This window comes from Lissotriton vulgaris, chromosome 4_1 (assembly GCF_964263255.1).
Source record: "Lissotriton vulgaris chromosome 4_1, aLisVul1.2, whole genome shotgun sequence".
In the NCBI taxonomy this organism is placed as follows: Eukaryota; Metazoa; Chordata; class Amphibia; order Caudata; family Salamandridae; genus Lissotriton; species Lissotriton vulgaris.
Window position 1 is genome coordinate 155,843,723 of NC_141691.1, and position 22,363 is coordinate 155,866,085.

At 47.7% G+C, this 22,363-nt stretch overlaps 1 protein-coding gene across 1 annotated transcript in view; it reads right to left on the reverse strand.

The window, feature by feature from the left end:
- Positions 1-343: 343 nt before the first annotated feature.
- Positions 344-22,363, reverse strand: part of LOC147718512 (UDP-N-acetylglucosamine transferase subunit ALG13-like) — a 466,422-nt gene continuing 444,402 nt past the window's right edge. Inside the window, exons 9-12 of the mRNA XM_086967203.1 lie at positions 13,199-13,307; positions 11,148-11,212; positions 10,883-10,983; positions 344-560 (exon numbers count right to left, since the gene is read on the reverse strand). Coding sequence (XP_086823329.1) covers positions 344-560; positions 10,883-10,983; positions 11,148-11,212; positions 13,199-13,307 — 492 coding nt within the window. The remainder of the gene's footprint in view (positions 561-10,882; positions 10,984-11,147; positions 11,213-13,198; positions 13,308-22,363) is intronic.

Below are 22,363 nucleotides of genomic sequence, written 5' to 3' on the forward strand. Positions count from 1 at the left end.
ACTTGCGATGTAAAAGCATGCGATGTAAAAGTATGCATTGTAATGTCATACATCCCTCGAGCAGCCATTACTAAATATCATGATCAGTGTCCACCAAAATCTGGATTGCATGAGATAGATTTACTTAATGTGGGGCCCACTGGAACATCCAAATCCATTGTAGAACCTGCATGTGCCTCCTGGCGTAACTGACCACAAGGGTGGAGATGGCTAAGAAGACTCAGATACTCTCACAGAGATCGGGGACAAAGACACATCAGGATCATAGCTCAATTTTTTTGGACTCGTTGCCGCAGAGCTAACACCCTAAACTGCACTGTATCCATGAGAGCTCCAAATTAATTCAAGCAGCTGCTAAATGAGTCCAGTACAACTTCGGATCGTTGATCATGAACCCAAAGGATGTCCGGAGGCAGTCTACAATGGACTGTGGCAATCCCTCCTTCAACAGCCAGTAGCTGAGCTTGGTGAAACCGGGAATCCCAATCTCCACCCTCACATCTGTGAAGACCTGAGCGACGATCTCTGCGTTTGCATGCACGAACAACTGAGGAATGCAGCTAAGACAAAAGGGGATCACGGAAAACAGAATGCGCCTGCCTACCTTGAACCTCATGTATCATCTGTGAGACTGCAGGACAGGTATACCAAAATAGGCATCCTGCAGGTCAACGGACACCATCCAGTTCCCAGAGCCGACCGGATCTAAGCCAGTGTAGCTTTTTGAATTGGTCCTGCTACAGGAAGGCATTCAGAGGTCAAAGGTCTAAAATATGGTGATGTCCCCCCCAGTCCTCCTTGGCACAAGGGAATTAAATAGACTGGGGGGGGTGGGGGGGAGATTTGGTGGAGTAAAAAGAAAAAGCCAGGCAAAGTAATGTTGACTGATTTGTAAAACACATCTGCCTGACTTCATGGAACTGCTGAATCTGGTTTCCCAGAGGATAGATGTGGGCCACTAATGACAAATTAATGAGGTTGAATGGTTGTTGCCGCTTGGGAAGGGCACTAGTAGTCCAAGGGGTCAAAAGCTGCCTGCTGCCACTTAGTGACACATGTAAGCAAAAGGTCTCCTTATCCCATGTGGTGCCTGGGAGAAGAATTGGTGCCTGGAAGTATCTTTCAGAAATCTAGGCGATGGGGCATCATTAACTCGGAGAACAGAGGTAGAATATAAACGTATGGTGCTGAGTAGCAATCACCTTGCAAAAGATTTTTAGCCAATTTCATTGAAGACACATGCTCACCCTAAAGCAATCTGTGAAAGGCAGATCTCAAATGGAAGATACTATATCAAGATGCAGAGTACCAATCGTTCAGGCGGATTCCCAGTAAAAATGCGTTACTTACCTGTAACTGCAGTTATCCAATATTGGTGTCTTTCATAGATTCACATGCCTGAATCATTCCCGTTGTCGGAATGAGAGTCCCCGGTACATAAATAAAGTAATGTCCTATAGACATATAGAGAAATAGGCCTATAGGCCTCACATTAGTAAAATATCTATGTCCTTTTGTAAAAAGTGCTAAACTCTAGAAAAGAGCCAATCAGCTGTCACCTCCCTCTAGAACCCTCCTGGAAGGAGCTTCGGTCCCTCAGATTTTCGTATGCACAAAGCTAAGTAGGCGTATCACTGAGAGAATTAGGTGGTGGGAGGGTTGCATGTGAATCAATGAAAGACACCAATACTGGATAACTGCAGTTACAGGTAAGTAACGCATTTCTTATCCAGTATTATGGGTGTCTTTTACAGATTCACATGCCTGAATCAGAGTAGCAAGCCATGAACAAAGCACATTTCGGATGGTGCAGCATATGCAAGTCATTAGATAATAACATAAAGCGGCCAATAGGAGCATAGAGTTGCAAACAATAAATACCATCAAATTATACAATAAAGAAATGTGCGTACATGAGAATGATGGAGGGATGAAAGCAGGCTCACCTCTACTGAAATAGTTGACGAAGTACTGCTTGTCCCGCCGCAGCATCCTTCATAAGTTCTGTGTCCAGGCAGTAATGCTTAGTGAAGGTATGTGGCGACGTCCATGTTGCCGCTCTGCAAATGTCAATGACAGGCACACCTGCGAAAAGTGCAATGGATGTGGACATCACCCTAGTAGAATCGTCTCGTACTTTAGAGTGCACGGGATGTCCTGCTTGTTCGTGACAAAAAGAAATAGCTGCCGAAATCCAGCGGGAAATGCTCTGTTAAGTGAGCGGAAGACCTTTCCTGGGCGTGCTGTAAGCCACAAATAGCCGATTTGACTTTCTGAAAGCCTTTGTCCTGTCGATATAAAATTTCAAGCACCGTTTGAGATCCAGGGAATGCAACGACCTTTCCGCTGCAGTACTGGTATTTGGAAAGAAAGAGTGCAAAACCACAGGCTCGTTGAGATGTAAATTCGATGGGATTTTTGGAATAAAGTTCGGATTTGTTCGCAAAATCACTCTGTCTTGTTTAAATTGCAGAAAGGGATCCTGAATCGAGAAAGCTTGCAGCTCATGGATATGTTACTAATGTGAGGCCTATAGGTCTATTTCTCTATATGTCTATAGGACATTACTTTATGTACCGGGGACTCTCATTCCAAGGACAGGAATGATTTAGGCATGTGAATTTATGAAAGACACCAATACTGGATTAAGTCTTATCATAAAGCAGCAAAATGGTTGATCATCACAAAGATCACACAAGAACATTCAACTGAATGGCGGAGACTCATAAGGCAATAGTGGTGTGGCTCACTGGTTAGAGGCGGAAGACCCGGGAGCAAAGGACGGCCCGGGACCAGGGTTCAATTCCAGATGCGGCAGGGTCTTGGACCAGGGTCAGCGGACTCGATAATTCTCGCCTCGGTGCCTACTCTAACTAGGGATCACACTTGGCAACTCTTGGCATTAGCTTGCCTCATCTCCACAACGGCCCCCCACATACGCCGGGAATGCCTGGTTTCACCTTGGAGATACCCAGTAGGGACCATCTCACAGGGAAAGCCAGGACGGGTTCCCCAGCGGTCTATAGCGCAGAGATACTCCTTCGCGAGTCGACTCTAGCGCGTTAGACTCACAAAGTGTCAATGTTACTACTATTAATGAGGAAGAGGACAGGTTGTGACAAAACACATCCAGGTGGGACATATGGAAGAGGAAGGTTATTCCATAGAGCACACCATCAGCCTCGGGACCAGGAAGATACTTTATCAGCATAACTTGCCACAGAGGAAACTTCTACATCTCTTGGCGCAACAAGTCAGAATCACTGCATCCATATTTAGAGACCGGCTAGGCTCCAGTTATGAAGCTACGTATTACAGTTACTATATATTGGGCTCAAACAATAGCACAAAGTATGTGTTCAGTGGCAGGAGGCTTTCTACTCCTGGATGCAAAATTACTTTTCCCTCAACCTATGACTGGACCCAGCCAGAACAATATAATATATATTGGGGGAAAATGGTAAAGTGACCAGGAGCTTTCACCTTACCTGTGGTTGCCAGTAGCTTTAGTACTTTGAGTGTTAAACTTCCATGTAGGAACAGAATGGTCCCTGGACAGGATACCTTACTGGACATTAAAGAACACATTATACCACAAACAATTTCCATGCCCAGGTTACTACCTCCAAACGTTTATCTTTAAAGTATGTTCAGAGGCGTGGCCAAGATGGCGGGCTGAGCGGTCGCACTTGCCGAGAGCTCCCGGACCCCTGAATTCCTGCACCGCTTGGAACCGCTGATTCCCCCCCGGATCAAGCGGCAACTGAGCCTGGTGCTCACGGTGGAGGTGTAGAGAGCCTGCTGAGCCTGGTTTGCGCCGTCGGGGATGAGATTTTGGCCGGTGAAGCCCAGGTCGGAGCCCGCTGAACGGCCCGAGTGAGAGCTGGAAGCCGCGAGTCTCCCAACCCTCGGAGCGCGACGAAGCGACCGGCCTCCGAGGTGTGAAGCCCGCAGCGGTGCATGAGCTGTTGGAGTGGGAGTCGGCGACGGCTCCGCGAGCGGCTCGGAGTTGTCCGACAGCGGCTGTACGGAGCGGAACGGAGCGGAGGTGCAGAGCGGAGGCGGAGTCGGCATCACCTCACTACGCCAGCCCGTGGCTTGACGAGGCCCGCTGGAGGAGATCGCCTCGGCTAGTTATCTGTGCGGGACTGTGGAACGAGTCTCCCGGGGAAGATCTTTCCCTGAAGCAGTGGACCCCGGCGAACGTTGCCTTGTGACTTAGCCCACTGGCCGGATTTCTGGATCTCAGATCGAAGAAGGAGAGAGGGTCTCCATCTTGGGCGTTGTCCCCTCGACACTACTGAGCGGCCATTTTGTGAAGTTCGGCCGGGCAGCTCGGCCCTCCTGGTGCTCTTTGTGTGGGCTGCTCCCGGCTGGCATATAGCTGCTTTCTTTGCTGTTCAGTGAGCCTCAGTGTCCGTTATTAATCTACAATGTCGAATGCCAGGGGGCAGCGACGGGGCGACCGGACCTTGCCGGAAATGCTGGGACGGGGCGCCCTACGCAGCGGAGGTGCCCAGCCTGCAGCGACCTCCCCGGCACCAACCAGGGGGGCAGACGGTGGAGAGCCCCCGGTGACGAGGTCATTTCTAGAGTCCCTGTTTAGCTCCCTTCGGGAGGACTTCCAAACACTCAAGCGTGAGGTGGCCGGGGAGGTCCGCGAAGTGAGGAGAGAGATGGACTCCCTGGGGACCGTGTGAACACAGTGGAGGAGGCGGGTCACTCCAGGGATGAGGAGATCACCCATCTGCAGCAGGAGGTCCTGCGGCTACGGGAGCAGCAGATTGAGCTACAGGCCCACGCCGAGGACCTTGAAAATCGGTCCAGGCGGAACAACATACGGGTCCGCGGTGTGCCGTCTGGTGAGGAGGGTGAAGACGTGACTGCATATCTGGTGGCCCTCTTCCGTGCGATCCTGGGAGAGTCGGAGGACTTTCGGATTCGCATTGACCGGGCACATCGGGTGGGTCGCCCCCGCAGAGCCACGGCGCCCGCTCCGGACATTTTGGCCTTCCTCCCGAACTTTCCCTTGAAGGAGCGGATCCTCCGAGAGGCACGAGGGCAGCAACCTTTCCGATTCCGGGACCACCCTGTGACCCTGTTTCAGGACTTATCCACAGTCACGCTACAGAAGAGGAAATCCTTCAAGATCGCCACGGACTTCCTTCGAGAGTATGAGACACAATACTCCTGGGGGCACCCTTTCCGTCTGATCTTCAGGTGGAACGGTGTCTTGCATCAGCTTCGGTCCCTTCAAGATGTCTGCGCGGTGTTGGGCCTCACTGCATCGGACACAGATACCCCGGCCCCACGGCGGAGGCGCAGCACTCGTAATGGATGGCAACAAGCTGGGGGGGGGGGCCTCTCCTCCGGCGGAGCGCCCGGGCTCGCCTGCAATCCGGGCAGAAATGGCGGCTGCCATCCAAGAGGCCTCCAGAGTGGCGGCGAATGGCGAAGTGGCCTTGACGGCCTGAACTCACTCCGGGGGGAGTCTACTTTAGCTCATTCTTATTGCAGGTGCGGGGATCCGGGGGGTGGGCTAGGAGGAAGGGCGAGTGCTGGAGGTGGTGGCTGGACGTCCACTAGGTTGACTTACCACGGCCTTGCCCGTTTCGGGCCGGACTGGGACAATGTCTTTTTTGAAAAGTTTGAGAAGCGGGGAAAGGGGTTGGGGCGGGCGGGCAGATGTTTTGATTTTGGGACCTAGAGGGGGGGCCAGTAGCGGGGGTGGTGTGGATTTGGTGGTGTAGGGGCAGGGGGGGGGGGGGGTTTGGTTGTGGGGTGTTGGGGTTCGGGGACTGTACTGTGCCAGTGGTTGATTCAATGTTGCTCTGTTTTGAGGCCTCGAAGGGTGCCTTCTGTGTTTGCTGGCGGGGCTTTGCTTCTTGATATGTGCTCCTTGAACTCCCTCTTTGATGGCTCTTAAGGTGCTTACTCTCAATGTGAAAGGGCTGAATAATCCAGTTAAGCGGCGGGCAGTGTTATCCCTGTTGGAAAACTCACAAGCGGACATCTGCCTGTTGCAGGAGACCCATTTGCTGGCTAAGGATTGCTCGCGGATGCGTACCCCCAAGTTCCCCACACAGCTCTTCTCCTCTAGCACCTCCAAGACGGCAGGGGTGGCCATTTTGTTTTCTAGAGGGTTCAGGGGTGAGGTCGTGAGCAAGGTAGCAGAACAGAAAGGGAGACTTCTAGTATATAGGATTAAGGTGGGGGGCTTAGCACTGACTGTGGGCTCCGTTTATTGCCCCAATGATCATCAGGACCAATTCTTACACAGGGCCTTGGACGACGTTGCATCCACCTCTGATAGGCACATAGTGTTGGGGGGTGATTTGAACCTGGTTTTCGACGCGGCGTTGGATAGGTCTGTGCAGCGGCGCCATCAGTTGGGTGAGCTTTCGGGCTCGATTCGAACTCGACTTGAGGAGCTGGACCTGCATGACATGTGGCGCCGCCTCCACCCCACCACCCGCGCATACTCTTACTTCTCATACGCCCATAGATCTTATGCGCGCTTAGACCATCTCCTAGTGTCGGGCCCACTGCTTCTTTTGGCTTCGAATGCGGACATGGGGGTCCTCTCTCTTTCTGACCACGCTCCGGTGGAGGGCGTTTTCACTCTTCCGCCGGTGGCTCGGCCGAGGGGGGTCTGGAGGCTCCGAGACACGCTTTTGCACAGGCGGTCGGTGGTGGATCAGATCAGGGCGGCCATTTTGGCTTTTCAGACCGTGAACGATAATGGGGATACCTCCCGCGCGACACAGTGGGCAGCCCTAAAGGCCGTGCTCAGAGGCGAATTTATCGCGATTTCCGCTGCCGAGAATAGGGACCGACAACTCAAGAGAGATGAGCTTACCCGGCAGGTGAGGGAGCTGGAGCAGGTTCATCACAGGACAGGGGCCCCCAGGGTGTGGAGGCAGCTGAAGGCGGCGCGGAAGCTCCTGGCGGCCCTTGACACAGATCGGGCGGAGTACGCGGTGCTCCGCCTGAAGCACAAATATTACACAGGGGGCGATCGGTGTGGGCGGCTCCTGGCTAACAAACTCAGGGTGCAGCACCAGCAGCACCGAGTGAAGGAACTACTGGACCCGGCCGGAGGCAGAGTCACGACCGATGAGCACATAGCGGACGTCTTCCGCGGCTTTTATGCGGACCTCTACTCCGGGGAGCCCCCTTCGGCCCAGGCTGAGGGGGACTATCTGGACTCGGTCCCGCTCCCGTCGCTGACACAGGATCAGGCTCAGTATCTGGAGCGTGACATACGTATCGAGGAGGTGGTCACGGCGATATCCCGGCTCAAACTGGGCAAGGCCCCGGGACCGGATGGCTTCATCCCGCTGTTTTACAAAACCTTCTGTCAGGAACTGGCGCCTCTGCTGACTCGCCTCTTTAACTCCTTCGCAGAACCGGGAGCCATCCCCTCCGAATTTCTCCAGGCCACGGTCTCAGTGATCCCTAAGCCGGGCAAGGACAGGACCGCCTGCGGGTCCTATCGTCCCATTTCGCTGGAGAACACTGATTTGAAGGTGTTCACCAGTATCTTAGCTGCACGCCTGGCGTTGCACCTCCCCGGCATGGTTGACTCGGACCAAGCGGGCTTCGTGCCCGGTAGGCAAACGGTAGATAATACGAAAAGGGTGACACACATTCTCGAGAAGGCTTCCAGGATCCCTGGAGAGAGGATGCTCCTGTCCATAGACGCGGAGAAGGCTTTTGACAGGGTGCACTGGCCCTACCTTGAGAAAGTCCTGAGCAAATTTGGGATGGGGGAGAAGTTCCGTCATCTGATCTTCAATTGCTACCGGTTCCCATCTGCGGTGGTCCGGGTGAACGGTGGCAGCTCTCGGCCCTTCCCCATTGAGCGGGGCACGAGACAGGGGTGCCCGCTCTCCCCTTTGCTCTTTGCTTTGTACATGGAGCCATTTGCCCAGAGGGTTAGGCAGAACCCTGACATTATCGGCGTCCAGATGGGTGGGTTTCGTCATGCGATTAGCCTGTACGCGGACGATGTCATTCTGACGCTGGATGACCCGCGGAGATCGCTGCCGGCCTGTGTGGAGGAACTGAACTTATTCGCTGACGTGGCGGGCTTCAAGGTGAACCTGGGTAAGTCAGCCGCCCTAGACATCTCGCTTACTGCTGCCACTAGAGTGGAACTGCAGAGGCTTTACCCTCTGAGCTGGTCCAAGGACCGGATCCCGTACTTGGGGATCCTGTTGGCGCCCTCCCTCCCGGAGATGGTCACGGCCAATTACGCAGCTCTAGGCACGAAAATCAGGGAGGAGCTGGGCCGGTGGGATAAGGGCCCGCTGTCGCTACTGGGTAGGGTGGCCGCGGTGAAGATGACCCTCCTGCCTCAGGTGCTTTACCTCTTCAGAGCGTTACCGCTCCATCCCCCTGCGGGGTGGCTTGCGGAGACTCAGACTGCCATTGCACGGTTCGTGTGGCAGGGCCGCAGGCCGAGGATCAAGAGGGGCATCGCTATGCTATCACCGGAATCCGGAGGGCTGGGGATACCGGACTTGCGGAAATATTTTCAGGCTGCTCAGCTCCGATATCTCGTGGAATGGAGCCGGTGGGAGTCTGATAAACACTGGTTGTTCCAGGATCAGGCGGTGGCGGGTAGGACGCTGCAGGAAGTGCCATTCTTGAGGCGAGCCCATCGGCCCCCCAATCTTTACGCGTCTTTGGTAACGCGGGTCCCGCTCCAGACGTGGGACTCGGTGACTGCCAGATGCGAGCTTATCACCTTCCCCTCACCCTTTACGCCGCTCATTGGCAACCCGGACTTCGGCCCGGGGATGGAACAGGGTGCCTATGAGCGCTGGCGGGTGGCCCGCTGCTGCACTCTGTACCACTTGTACTCCCCTGAGGGAGTTGTCTCCTTCCAGGACTTGAGGAGGGATTATGGCCTCCCCGAAACGGAGCGCATGCGATACATGCAGGCGCGCCACTGGGCATTACAACCCCAAGTGCGCGACTCGGCACACCGGGAAATCACGGAGTATGAGCGTTGGTTAATTACTCGCACGTCTGACGCCAAACTGATCTCAGACCTGTATAAAATGCTGCAGCCCCCCTCATTTCACATTCACAACCCCGGTCGGGAACGATGGGAGCGAGAGCTCGGGCGCGAGCTGAGTCATAAAGAATGGGACCACATCTCCTACCGCGCGCGCCACTCGGCCTACCACACGGGTCTTACAGAGACCTTTACTAAAATCTCGACCTACTGGTACCGCACTCCGGAGAAACTGCACGAGATGGATAGGGCGATACCAGGGACGTGCTGGCGCAACTGTGGCAACACTGGTACACTAACACACATACTATGGGATTGCCCCCTGCTGGCTCCTTACTGGGAAGAGGTCCTGAGCGAGGTGGACAAATGCTTTGGGATAGAACTGCCTAGATTCCCGGCCTATGTCCTGTTGGGGTTGCCGAATGGGTTGATGTATCCCCTTAGGTCTAAGAGGGGTAGACAGATCGCAATTGCGCTGGGATCAGCGGTGCAGAATATTCTCATACACTGGCGCACTACAACACTTCCCTCTGTAGTTGGTTGGCTGCACAGATTATGGCACGTTCTTGGAATGGAGAAGATGTCCTTAGTAGCCCTGGGGGATACTGATACCTTTGAGGAATTGTGGGAGCCCTTTCACAGCCTGTTATGTTCCGAGTTTCGAGAGATCACCTGCCCTAGATATCTTCGGTTGTTGAGGCTGACGCCGCCGCCGAACCCGCCTGCTTGATCGGGTGGGGTCGGTATTGTATAGTAGAGATTCATGGAGACTTCACAGTAGTAGAGACTGTAGATGCTGGCACAGTACAGGGGGTGGGTTGGGGTATGGTAGTTGGGGGTTCAGTTTGGTTAGGTAGGTTTTTGGAGCGGGGTTGCTTCTCCTCCCTTCACCCCCCCCCCCTTTTTTTTTTTTTTCTTTTCCTCTCTTCCCTTCCCCCCCTTTTTTTCTTTTCCCCCCTTTTTTTTTCATTCGTTCTATCTCTTGTCCCCTCCCTCCTGATTTTCTCTCCTCCCGCCATCCCGCCCCTCCCCTCCCTTTCTCCCCCCCCCCCTCGTTGTCTGTCCGTGCCCACAGGTGCGAAAGCTATGCTCCCGAGTCGGATGGAGCCTCTTGCAAAATTGTAACTGCATTGTTGTATTGGCTGTATGATGCGCATTGGTGCGCGGATCTTGTGGTTCACCTGTTCCCTGCCCCTTTGTGTCCTACCCCACCCTGCTTCAATAAAATACTTTAAACCTAAAGTATGTTCAAACGGTCATATGAAAGATGAAGAGGGCAGTTACCCTTCTTCAGATTGAGTTGTTGGAGGTTCTCCATAGATCTCATTGGAACATTGGCATTTAAGGTGGGGACTGAACTGAAAGTTTTTGCAGTTCAACAGACAAAACATGAAGCAGTTTTTCAGGTCAGGATGATTGTGCAATTAATGTATTTCCAAAATAATACAGATGCAAAATTGTGAAAGACTTACTTGCATGAGCTGAACCTATTCTTACAATGTCTTCATTTCCAGTGCCTTCTCGACTCACGGGTTCACACTCTGCGACTCGGGGCAATAGCTTGCCTAATCTCCACAACGGCCCCTCGCGGCGGGATGCCTGGCTTTCACCTTGTGGATACCCTGCCGGGGTTATCTCACAGGGGAATACCAGGACGGGTTCCCTAAGCAAGCGCTTAGATACCGACCCCGATCAGTGATTTGCGCTATATAAATACATGTACATTTACATTCATTTTACTACAAAAGTGCACTACTTCGCACATTGACACAATTTGGAGGGGCTCATCAGTCTGGCATACTGGTGATAGGGGCCCACGTTTGAAAGGTTCTTTACTGCACGTTATGGCACACTTACTTTTCGGCTAGTTCTTCAATGAATACTGTGACAGCATTACTATCATGTCCAACCTCTTGAATATGCGCATTGTAATATCTTCCACCAGGTTCCAAGCGGACCTAAAGAGAGGAAATATTTAGAAATCTACCAAAACAAAGTGATTATGTCTAGGACATGGGCTTTATTCATAAAAATAAGTAGTAGTTTTGAGTCATAAACACCCGAGTAAATCTGGTATACAAAGGAATAATAACTAAATGATCCATCTTTGGTCAAAACTAACCTGGCATTTGTCACCTAAACAGTAGTGCCTCCCAGCAAACACCATGTAATCTGTTTTCTGAAGCTCTGTAAAAGGAAAGAAATTGTGTGTACATTTTTTTACTTTTTTCCAAAGTCTCTGAATTAATTATTCTGTACAGATCGGCCATCATCAGCGTCTTTGAAAGAGTGATTCAAGTATTTATAAAGCAAACTGTTAACCCAGGACTCCATGATACTGCATGTGCACCTTTCTGCCTCACTTGCAGCAAGGTGCACATGTGGTATCACAAGTGCCACAGGGGATGACTAGATCTGACTTGTAGGCATATGTGCAAGGAAGTTACGCAAAAGACCAAAAAGGACCCTTGATGGAATATGTCCCATGCGCTATGCAGCGAAATTTGCAGTCATTGAAAGAAACTATACTTAAATGTATGCAAAAGGGAAGATCTGTCTCTTGTAAAGTCAAACTGAGAACATGCCTAAAGGAAGCAGCACACAGCAGAGAGATGTACTATTAAGAAAATAGCAATACCAGTAACAAACCAAACAGTAGACCTCTTAAAAGCAGTGAACTTTATACTTTGTATGCATCCACTTTAGATATATATTCTTACATTACTAGTGTTGCCTTCTAACTATTCCAGAACATTTCCCTTGCTTTTGTATCCATATTGCTGCTGTCTTTCTTACGGTTATCCTTCCATAAAATACTTTTAACTACAAAACCATCAATAAACAAGATAGCCCGCATACTTTCTTATTGAATGCATGTTACGTTCAGAAAGCACACACTGTTCAGGTACTCTTTAAAAACAATCCCATGCTTAATATTAAGATGCCAATTACTAAAGGGTGGACAGGCAGCTCAAGATCTACATATCTTAGGAGGAGAAAGACTGGGAGAGGCACAGTATTAAAGAAAACATTTAAAACAATAAATCTAACAGGAGTATCTTTAGGAGAAGTCAGTGCATAAACTATACTATTTATTTTCGAACAGGTGATTGTTAGTTTTACACTTATTTTACTGTACAGCTGTAATAACCTGCAAGTGTCAGACCACTGAACAAAGAACTGTCAAAAGATCAACAAAATATTTATAACAATACTGAAGTAAAATAGTCACATGTATCTTTAAAAATAAGCCCCAAATAATCTGCTCTTCAAATTTTAACAAGGCTCGAAAAAGAATTTAAGCACCTGAGAAGTTAATTTTGTAGAGAACTGAAGCCTTTCCTGAAATGGACTGATTTTATAGTTTGATGCATTGATATTGTGCTTTCTGTTCTGTTAAAAAAAAAATTATCCAATGGTGCACGTTTGTTTACAAATCTCTGGTAATTATAATTTTTAGCAAGGACCTAAAAGCACCCAAGCTTTCAGGGAGACCGTTGATGGGTTTGATGGGAAATTACTGCACAACAGAAACGAACTGTGACATCAGTGGGGTCACCATCAAGGATCCTGTCACATCAGGGTGTAGTATGTTCTCTTTGGTGGAAACCCTTTGATACAGAAAGGTATCTTCAGGCAACGGCTCACTTTGATGACTAGGCTCAAGCCCACAAAGTATCCACAAAGAGAAATCAGACTAGAGAGACTATCTAAAACCTGTGAAACCTCGATAAGTGCAAGGACTAGGTGGAGCACAGTTTGGCAAAAGCAACCAGAAACTACACACTGCTTAATTTGAGCCAGTGGTTGGCACCAGCACTCATTTGTGATGATCACACTTACCTAGAGCAAGAAAAAGAAAGTTTGAAAAGGGAGCTGGGAGAGAAACAGAGGAAAGCTGAAAAAAGGAGAAATCCGGACTGGAAAAGAATCTGTCAGGGTGAGCTAAAGAGACAAGAGGTACACAGTGGTGTAAGAAAGAATTTAGGAAGAATCAAGACAAGACAGCCTTAGTAATCTGCAACCCCAGCATTCGTTAGTGCAGTCAGAAGGCTCAGTGGAAGATCTTTGGAACTCAGACCTGATTTTAATTTACACATTAATCAGTAAAAATAGACTACGATTACTGTGCACTTCTCACCATTCCTTGCACAGATAACCATGATAAATTACCTTTTCTGCTGTCTAACCAAACATCAAACTCCACGTTTCGATATATCTCTGGGTCCAGGGCTTTCAACACCTTGTACGGAAAAGGCATCTTCGATGGATTTTCTAAAGGCTAATATGCAAAGGGGAAAATTGCAAAAAATGAACAAAGTGTATTAAACAAAGTATTCATTTCTTCACATCTGAAAATATTTTCAAAACAATGGGTCAACAGCAGATCTGGCGCAGCAAATGGTGAAGTGTAGCAGACTGAGGTATAGCTTCATTGACATACATCCGATTCACGAATACTCCTCTAATTCTGGCCTGGGGATACCCTGCCATCTAACAACAGGACCAGAAACTGCTTTAGCACTGATAAACCAAAATATCGAGACAATGGAATTTAACACTACATTTACAGCAAACAGCCATTTTGGAATGAAACTGGTTTCACATTCAGCGTTTCTCTACTAGTTTCCTGTGTGCGTATAGTCATTAACCACTGATTTACCATTACAACAATACTGATGCATCCAACTGGATAATATTTACTCCTTGGGACATTTAACTTTCCAAGAGTAGAGAGAATGATGGAGGGCTATATTGCTCTAAAGTTGTTGGGGTGCTTCATATTCATGGATAGTCCGCAACCGCATATATTACTGTGTTGTACTAACTTTGATTATTAGAATTGTGTCGGAATAGTAAAAACGTGCAAGTGAATGGATTGAAAAGTATTTCATACCATGCAAGAGAAATGAAATGACATTATTATTTGGAAACTGTAGCCTTTAGTATATTGCATTTGCTTAACGAAAAGTCTATGTGTAATGTAGTGCATTTTGGTTTAAACGTGCACCAAGATGAAGACTGCACGTGGAGATAAGTTGGGCTTAACATGTAATAATTTTAGATGCTGCAAAGCATTGCTAACGTGTGTATAAATTGTTGTGTAAAGACCTAAATGAAATGTTCACGTTATGTATATGAAAGACCTATTAGTTTCTTCTTATGTTGGCCGGTTTGTGTAGACCTGAAAATTTAATTTCCCTGGTAAGCGCTCGCATTTGGATTTAGTCAGCAAATTCCATGTATATGCAATGTTGTTCTGTTCTCGCGTGTCAGTTGCAGGTGGAAGAAGCTGCCTTTGTTAGTTAGAACTAACGCCTTTTGTTTTAGGAGTTAGGCATGGAGGAAAGGAGATACATTGTCTGCGGAATGTCGATAATTGGAAGTTGGTGTTCTTTCTCACCCAGGAAGCCTGGGATTCAAGGTCACACTGCTGAACATTGGCCGGAGTGTGGAAGCCGGTGGAAAACTACCTAGGAGAGGTGTTGGTTGAGATGAGGTGATCTGTGGGCATGTTTTACATTTTTGCATTTTGCATTAGGGAAAGTGCCCTGAGAGAGGAGAGGCAGAGTGTGTCAGAGAGGCAGAAGGAGACAGGATGAGTTAGGAGAAGGGGTTAGGGGATGGATCTAGAAAGAGCATCTGAACTTTGTAGCTTTGGCTACCTGATTCACACTTTGAATGTACTTCTTAGGAAGTCTTTACGAGCCGACACCTTTTTACTGATCTTGCCTGGGGAATGACAAGTAGGGATGTCGCTTTAGAGATAGGAGTAGGGATAGTCTAATGCTTTTCACTTTTCAGCCTCAGATGAAGTCTCACTTAAATATTGGAGCAGTCCTTGCTTGCATCTTATTCTTGGAACTTTTCATCCTTTACAAGATCCATCAGATTAAACTCACTCGTAGATATGGTTTTGTATTAGTTCCTATGTACTTTTCCAACTTCGTCTTGAGGTGCTTGTACACTCAGTTGTTTTTGGCTTTGTATTAAACCCACTAACTTGGAACTCTGAGTCTGTGATACTTTTGAGGCACAGTTATTACCGATTGTTGGATTTTCCTATAATGAGTTATTTCTCCCCTTTACACTTCTCCGCAGGTAATAAAGACCCATATACCCAGGATTCCTAGTTAATTTTAGGTAGTCGAACCCAGCTTTATCAGTTGATAGCGAGAGGACGGTTACACCTCTGTAGTAAGGGGAGAAGCTAGAGAAGAGTTAGTTAGAAACCCGTAGAGCCCAAGAAATGGTTGTCCAGAGGATTGTGAGCGGAGTATAACAGTGTTTGGCGGAGATGACGGAGAGTGGCGGTGTGGTGGAAACAGCAGTTCGTGGAGGAGTGAGTATGAATAGGGATGTTTGTTAGTTGGCGGTGATCATTTGAATGTGTGATGTCTTACGGAGTTGGAATGAGACTTTAGTGATTGTGGTTTCAGACTGTGAGCACGAGCGGTCCATGTGATTTTTTTATGTCAAGCTCGAGAAGCAGCCAAAGATTCCGGGATAGATAGATTGTGGTGTAAAAGACACCCAGAGCTGTAACTGTCTGACCATTGATTGTGCGGGTTGTGAGAAGTCATCAACAAATCCACCCGAGATAGGGAACGAGGGAGTGAGTGTTTGAGTGACCAACGCAGGTCGTGGGTTACTGTGTAAGATAGAGTGATTGGATCCTATTGATTACTTATAGGACTGTCCAGCCGTTCGTGGGCAGATGTTCGAAGGCAGTTGTCCGATTGTTTCGTGGACAGACAGTTGATCAGGTGACTGTTCGGTCGTATGGTGGACAAACAGTTACTTGCATAAGTGAGTTGCGCGAGAATGAGATATGAATTGTGAAGGAGGGAAACTGCTGAGAGGAGGAAAAGTGAAGTTAGAGTGTGCTGTGATAGGTCAGTTGGTGTAAAGACGCACTGGTATTGGTGGACTGATATCAGGAATTAGAACGAAAACATTGTGGGTAAAAGTGGATTTCATCATGAAATGTTTTAAGGTGTTGCAGGATCTTTGTAGGGGAGATAGAGGAGTGGTAACTCAAGTGGGGAAGAAGCACTGCCCGAGAAACCCCTGCTCATTAAATGGATACGAAAATAGGGCTCCATACTATAATTTGGCTTCAAAATTGGCACAAGATTACAGAAAAGGAGGGACATTTGGCCTTTCCATGTTATGGTTCATTTAGATTTGATGTGTTGTAACAATTGAGGTCAGTAATGACTGTGTTGCGACCTTTACCCAGACCAACACAGTTTGAGGCGGTAGATGCATGGACGAGAGCAGCAAATGCAAGGAAAAGAGATAGAAGTCAAGAAAGGGTGAAAGGCTTTCAGAGCATTTTAGGATGCACAATGGGACGCATTGGCAAAAAGATGGAGGGTAGATACCATTGGGGGAGGCAGACTGTTTCTTTTGCTTGTAAAAGTGGGAGATGCTCAGAAGAGAAGAAGAGGATAGTGATACAGATGACAGTCTACTGGAAAGATTACTAGCAGAGTGTCCACCTCCATATAATCTAAGCTCAGAGTAGGGGAGGAGACCAATTACAGAGGAAATTGTAGAACGACAGACAAGTTCCAGAGTAGGAATAAGGGGAAGAATTTCAACAGGAACAGAGGCAATGGGAGCACAGCCACTGAAGAGTGTAGAAGCAAGTGGAGTGAACACAATTACCAGGCTACCGGAAGCTCTTACAGTGCCGGTCACCATTGGTCCTATAGTATCAGTGTATGATCCAGATCAGGCAGGAAATGGGAGTCTAATACGATGGGAGAGAGCACTGATTCTGGAGGGAATGGCACAGTGAGTGGAGCAGGTCACCCTTAGAGACCCAAAAAATCGAGTCCTCTGAACCCAAGAGAGATCCTGTTACCCATGGTCCTGCACCTGTGGTCATGAAAAAGTTTGAGCAGGCAATCGCATGGTTACAATCCAAAATTTCCTTACAAGACATTGATTAGGTTAAGATAGACAGAACTGTTCAGGAGACAAAGGAAACTGTGCATGCCTATTACCAGAGGCTCTTGCAAACCTTCAAGCAGTACAGAGGCCTAGATACTCTTAATCCAAAGGATATGGGACAGTTTGTCTCTAAATTTGTTCTAGGATTAAGCCCAGAAGGTAGCTTTATGATACAACAGCATTTGATCAGCTGGCAAAATAAATCAGAGAACGAGATTCTGCAGTATTCCAGGGTTTGTAGTGATGAAGTGGACTAAGCATAAGAAGGATAAGTTGATGCTGGTCCAATGCAGACAAAACGATCAGACACAGTCAGGCGAGGGACATTAGGAAGAAGACAGAAAAAAAATCAAGGAGGGACCCAGAATGTGGAAGAGGGAAACCCATTGATCCTCTAAGACAGGAGTGGATGTTGCCAATTTAAAGAAAACCACTGCATATCATAACTGTCAAGATTGGGCATTGGAGGCGAGAGTGTAGGTCCAATCCAGGTAATCAGAATCAAGGGAAGGAAGTGGTACAAGTACCTGAGGTCACCAATACGGTGACGGGCCCAGATCTATTCAAGGGGGAACACTAGGTTCACAAGTACAACAACAAAGGTGCACCACAAGATGTCAAATACATTATATATTGTACAATGAACCGCGAACAATGGTATTTCTTGAGTTTCAAATCTTTTATTTCAATGGTATAAATTAAGCTCCATACAGCCGATGCGTTTTGTCCCACACAGGGGACTTCTTCAGGGCTTAGAGTCAAGATAATAGCTTCAGGAGAAATTACTGCTCACTGATCTGTAAGTCTCGTTGCACCAAATAATTGCACGAAGAAGATATATGTATCTTTAATCTAAATCTGGTCCAATGGATTCCAGGATTGAATTGGTACAGGTACAACAACACGAGACCTCAATGTAGATACTTCCAACCAAAAATAGGAATGGGTTGCAATGAATCAGATGATCTATCTCTGGTACTAAAATCCTCAGAGACTCCAAAACTATGTTGAGTCAGGGCAGGATAGATGAAGAAGGAACAATGCCAGGTCTGTATATATCTATCTCTGGTACTATAATCCTCAGTGACTTCAAGGCTATGTAGAGTCTGGGCAGAAATGATGAGAAAGAGACAATGCCAGGTCGGTCTTGATGGGACCGTCCTGCAACAATCACTAAAGGGATCCCCGTTCCGACCACGATGCGTCCTCCGGTGGTCCGTCGGAGCCTTGGAGTCACTGAGGATTATAGTACCAGAGATAGATATATACAGACCTGGCATTGTTCCTGACTCGACTCGACAGTTTTTAAGTCTCTGAGGATTTTCGTACCAGAGATAGATCATCTGGTTCATTGCAACCCATTCCTATTTTTGGTTGGAAGTATCTATGTAGAGGTCTCGTGTTATTGTACCTGTACCAATTCAATCCTGGAATTCATTGGACCAGATTTGGATTAAAGATACACATATCTTCTTTGTGCAATTTTTTGGTGCAACGAGACTTACAGATCAGCGAGCAGTAATTTCTCCTGAAGCTATTATCTTGACTCGAAGCCCTGAAGAAGTCCCCTGTGTGGGACGAAACGTGTCGGCTGTATGGTGCTTCATTTATACCCTTGAAATAAAAGATTTGAAATTCAAGAAATACCATTGATCGCGGTTCATTGTACAATTTATAATGTATTTGACATCTTGTGGTGCACCTTTGTTGTTGTGAATGTTAAATTGAATTCCCTAGGGAATAGGCACTGTTGCGGTGGGTGCCATTCAGTGTGCACACAACCCCAAATAAAATTTTTAGGGGAAGACACATACATAGGGTTATAGTCAGTTAGGTGCTGCTAGGAAGAAGGTACCATTGTTGAGTCGCTGTTGTCTTAATACTAGGTTCACAAGTGCAAGTTCCCCAGTCACCAAGAATCCCACATGGAAATCGAACAAACCAAAAGGATGCCCTTTATCGAAGCCTCTGATGAGGTCGATCTAGATCTGTTGCAATGGCGTTACCTGAGGGGGGAGGAAGACTGAACCCTTGGAGCGGTTTTGGAGAGAGAGACAAGAGAGGACCGTATGTATTGGCGGATATGGACGGTCCTCCTACCACCTTTTTGGTTGATACTGATGCTACCCGATCTACTGTAAGATCTGCAATAGTTCCTAACCTACCCCTTTCCGGCCAATCAATCCAAGTTGTAGGAGTGGAGAATAAGAAAATAACTAATCCATTGACTGAGGCAATACCTGTGAGAATAGGAACTTTCCACGACCGACACCATCTATTGCACACCCAGAGGAATGGAATTGCAGACTAATGATGGTGCTGTATTTAAATTGGCAAACCAGAATCTTTGTAGAGAGGTATTTCCTATGTTGACAGTCGAGGTACTCTCACCCGACCTGAGAGATTCTGTCTCTAAGGACATATGGGACTTCACAGGAGAAAAGATAGGATTTATCAAAGGAGTTGAGCCGGTGAAGATCCAAGTAAAGCCAAATGCGGAGGTCCAGAGACCGCCCCAATACAACTTGGCACCGGAAACTATTACCGGAATCAAGCCTGTAATCGAATCTATGATCAAACAGGGAATTTTGAAGGAGATAATGGGAAGTCCTTGTAACTCGCCCATTATGGAAAACCAAGTGGGAAGTATAGAATCATGCAGGACCTGCAAAAGGTCAACACGATTGCAGTTCCTTGTTGTCCTGTGGTACCGAATCCATCAGTAATACTGTTCCAGATCCCATGCGAAGCGGAGTGGTTCACATTGATTGACCCATGTCAGGCGTACTTTTCGATACCATTGCATGAGAGCAAATTTGTATTTGCTTTCCGGCTGGAAGATCGTGTTAAAATGGTGTGGTATCCCTCAAGGGTATATAGAGAGTCCATCAATCTTTGATCAACTTTTGAAGGAGGATCTGGAGTCTCGTACTGCCACAAAACCCAATTCTTTTGCAGTATATTGATGACCTCTTGATTGTGCCCGAGACGGAGGATGCTTGTAGGATCGATACAGTAGCTTTACTGAACCATCTAGCAGAAAATGGGCATACGTTGTATCCAACCAAGTTACAGTATTGTCAGACTGAGGTTCAGTATTTGGGTCACAGAATCGAAAAAGGCAAGTGAAAGGTGTCACCCTGATCGAATTGAGGCAATTATGAATATGACTGTGCCTACCACTCAGAAGGAAGTCCGGATGTTTCTGGGAATGGTTCAGTACTGTCGTCAATGGATCCCCAACTTTTCCTTGAATGCAAAGCCTTTGCAGAGGCGGACTCACAAGAAGTGAGCGATCCGGTACCATGGGATCATGACTGTCTGATTGCGTTTTTGGAGTTGAGAAAGGACCTGTGTCGTGCTCCAGCTCTGGGGTTGCCAGAATATAACAAGCCATTTTCATTGTTCTGTTATGAGCAAGAAGGTTGTGCATTGTCAGTGCTTACTCAACGTCATGGAGATGTGCGTAAACCAGTAGTTTATTTCTCAGCAACTTTAGATCCAGTAATTTCAGCGTTGCCCGGATGTCTCAAGTCTGTTGCTGCAACCAGTGTCAGCATTGAGAAATGTGAGTATTGTTATGGGTCACCCACTTACTGTTTTTGTTCCACATTCAGTTGAGCTCCTGATGACGAGAACTAAGACAAAACATATGACAAATAAAAGACTCGCACGTTACGAGCAGCATGTTATGAACACTTGCCTCTGAGAATGTGCCTTTGAAACTATGTTTTGTGCTGAACCCTCCTACTTTGATGCCTTTGCAAAATTTAAGTGATTAAGATTGTGAGGACCATGACTGTCTCGATGTGACTTAACTTTGCCCCAAACCGAAATTCGACATTGTGGATTGTCTGATGAAAGAAAACAAGTTACTTACCTGTAACTTTGGTTCCCCAGTATTGGTAACTTTCATAGATTCCCATGCTTTGTATCATTCCCCGTCGTCGGAATGGGAGCCTCGGTAGTACAAAAACCATAGAAACAAAAGAGAACAAGCATTTACAATGTAATGGTTTCGCCTTTGGAAAAGTTAAAGCTATTGGCATTGCTCATGACATTTTTTTTTTTTACTTATAAATAAATGGCATTGTTATTTATATTGCCACAGATACACAGCAGTCACCCACTTCACAAGGCTCAACATACACTCAACTTCCAGCATCACAAGATACAAAATCCACTGCAGTACCTTATGCAAAATGCACAAAGTTTAAAGGCATGGACAGCGGGAGGGGGGCGGGCAGGCACAGGGACAGCGGGAGGGGGCGGGCAGGCACACGGCAATCTGTCTAACATATAGAGATTTCATATCAAAGTGGTGTGAGGGGGAGAAAAGTGTTGATTGAGACACTGAAGAGCATCTCCCCTTCCACAAATATTAGTATCGTTTGTTTCACAGTCTCATATTTTCAGGACGAAAACATGTTCGATTAAAATTATCAATAGCAATGTAATTGTGTTTACTCATTCATCTAACACTGCTAACAAGGACTGGTGAAGCCAAAAAGTCCTGCATGTTTTAGGCCTACGTTTGTTGTTTTAAGTCTCATCTTTAATTGCGAAGGCCACACCTCTTTGAAAGGATTCCTAGTTATGCTTCCCTTGCCACGCCGCTTTTTAATAAGCCCCTAACGTTTTCATTCCACTCCAAGCCCTGAATAAAAAAATATTGTTATGGAACCTCTGCAGGTTTGTGCCATATGTACCAAGTCTGTGCGGTTATCATAGATTGCCGCCGCGTACCTAACCATCTCATCGCTATAATGCGGCAAACCCAGTGGTCTCGACTTCATGAACATGCATTAAGGTGTACATGCCGTTTCGTGGCACACCCTTTTATGTGGTGACTTAAGTTGTGTCCAGGTGCTACCGCATGACTAGTGAGATCTCCCAAAAATGTAACTTAGGCTGGAAACTTTAGAGCTAGATAAAGGCTTTTCGCATTTGTGAACTTGTCTTCATTGACCTACATAACCTCTGTGCAAAACCCCCATATGTTGTGCTTTTTATAAAGTACGAACCCCAATATTGAATTTAAGCACTGGGAATACTCCACAACCCTTTTCTAAACGATTTACATGCGGCATACAGGCTTTCATGGCACAGGAGGGGGGCAGGCAGGCACAGGGACAGCGGGGGGGGGGGGCGGGCAGGCACACGGACAGCGGGATGGGGGTGGGCAGGCACACGGACAGCGGTAGGGGGGAGGAAACGGCAAGGAGGGCGGGCAGGCACAGGGACAGCGCGAGGGGGGCGGGCAGGCACACGGACAGCGGGAGGGGGGCGGGCAGGCACATGGACAGCGGGAGGGGGGAGGAAACGGCAAGAAAGGCACTCACCTGGACTTTCTCTGTCGGCGGTCGGCCGCAGAAT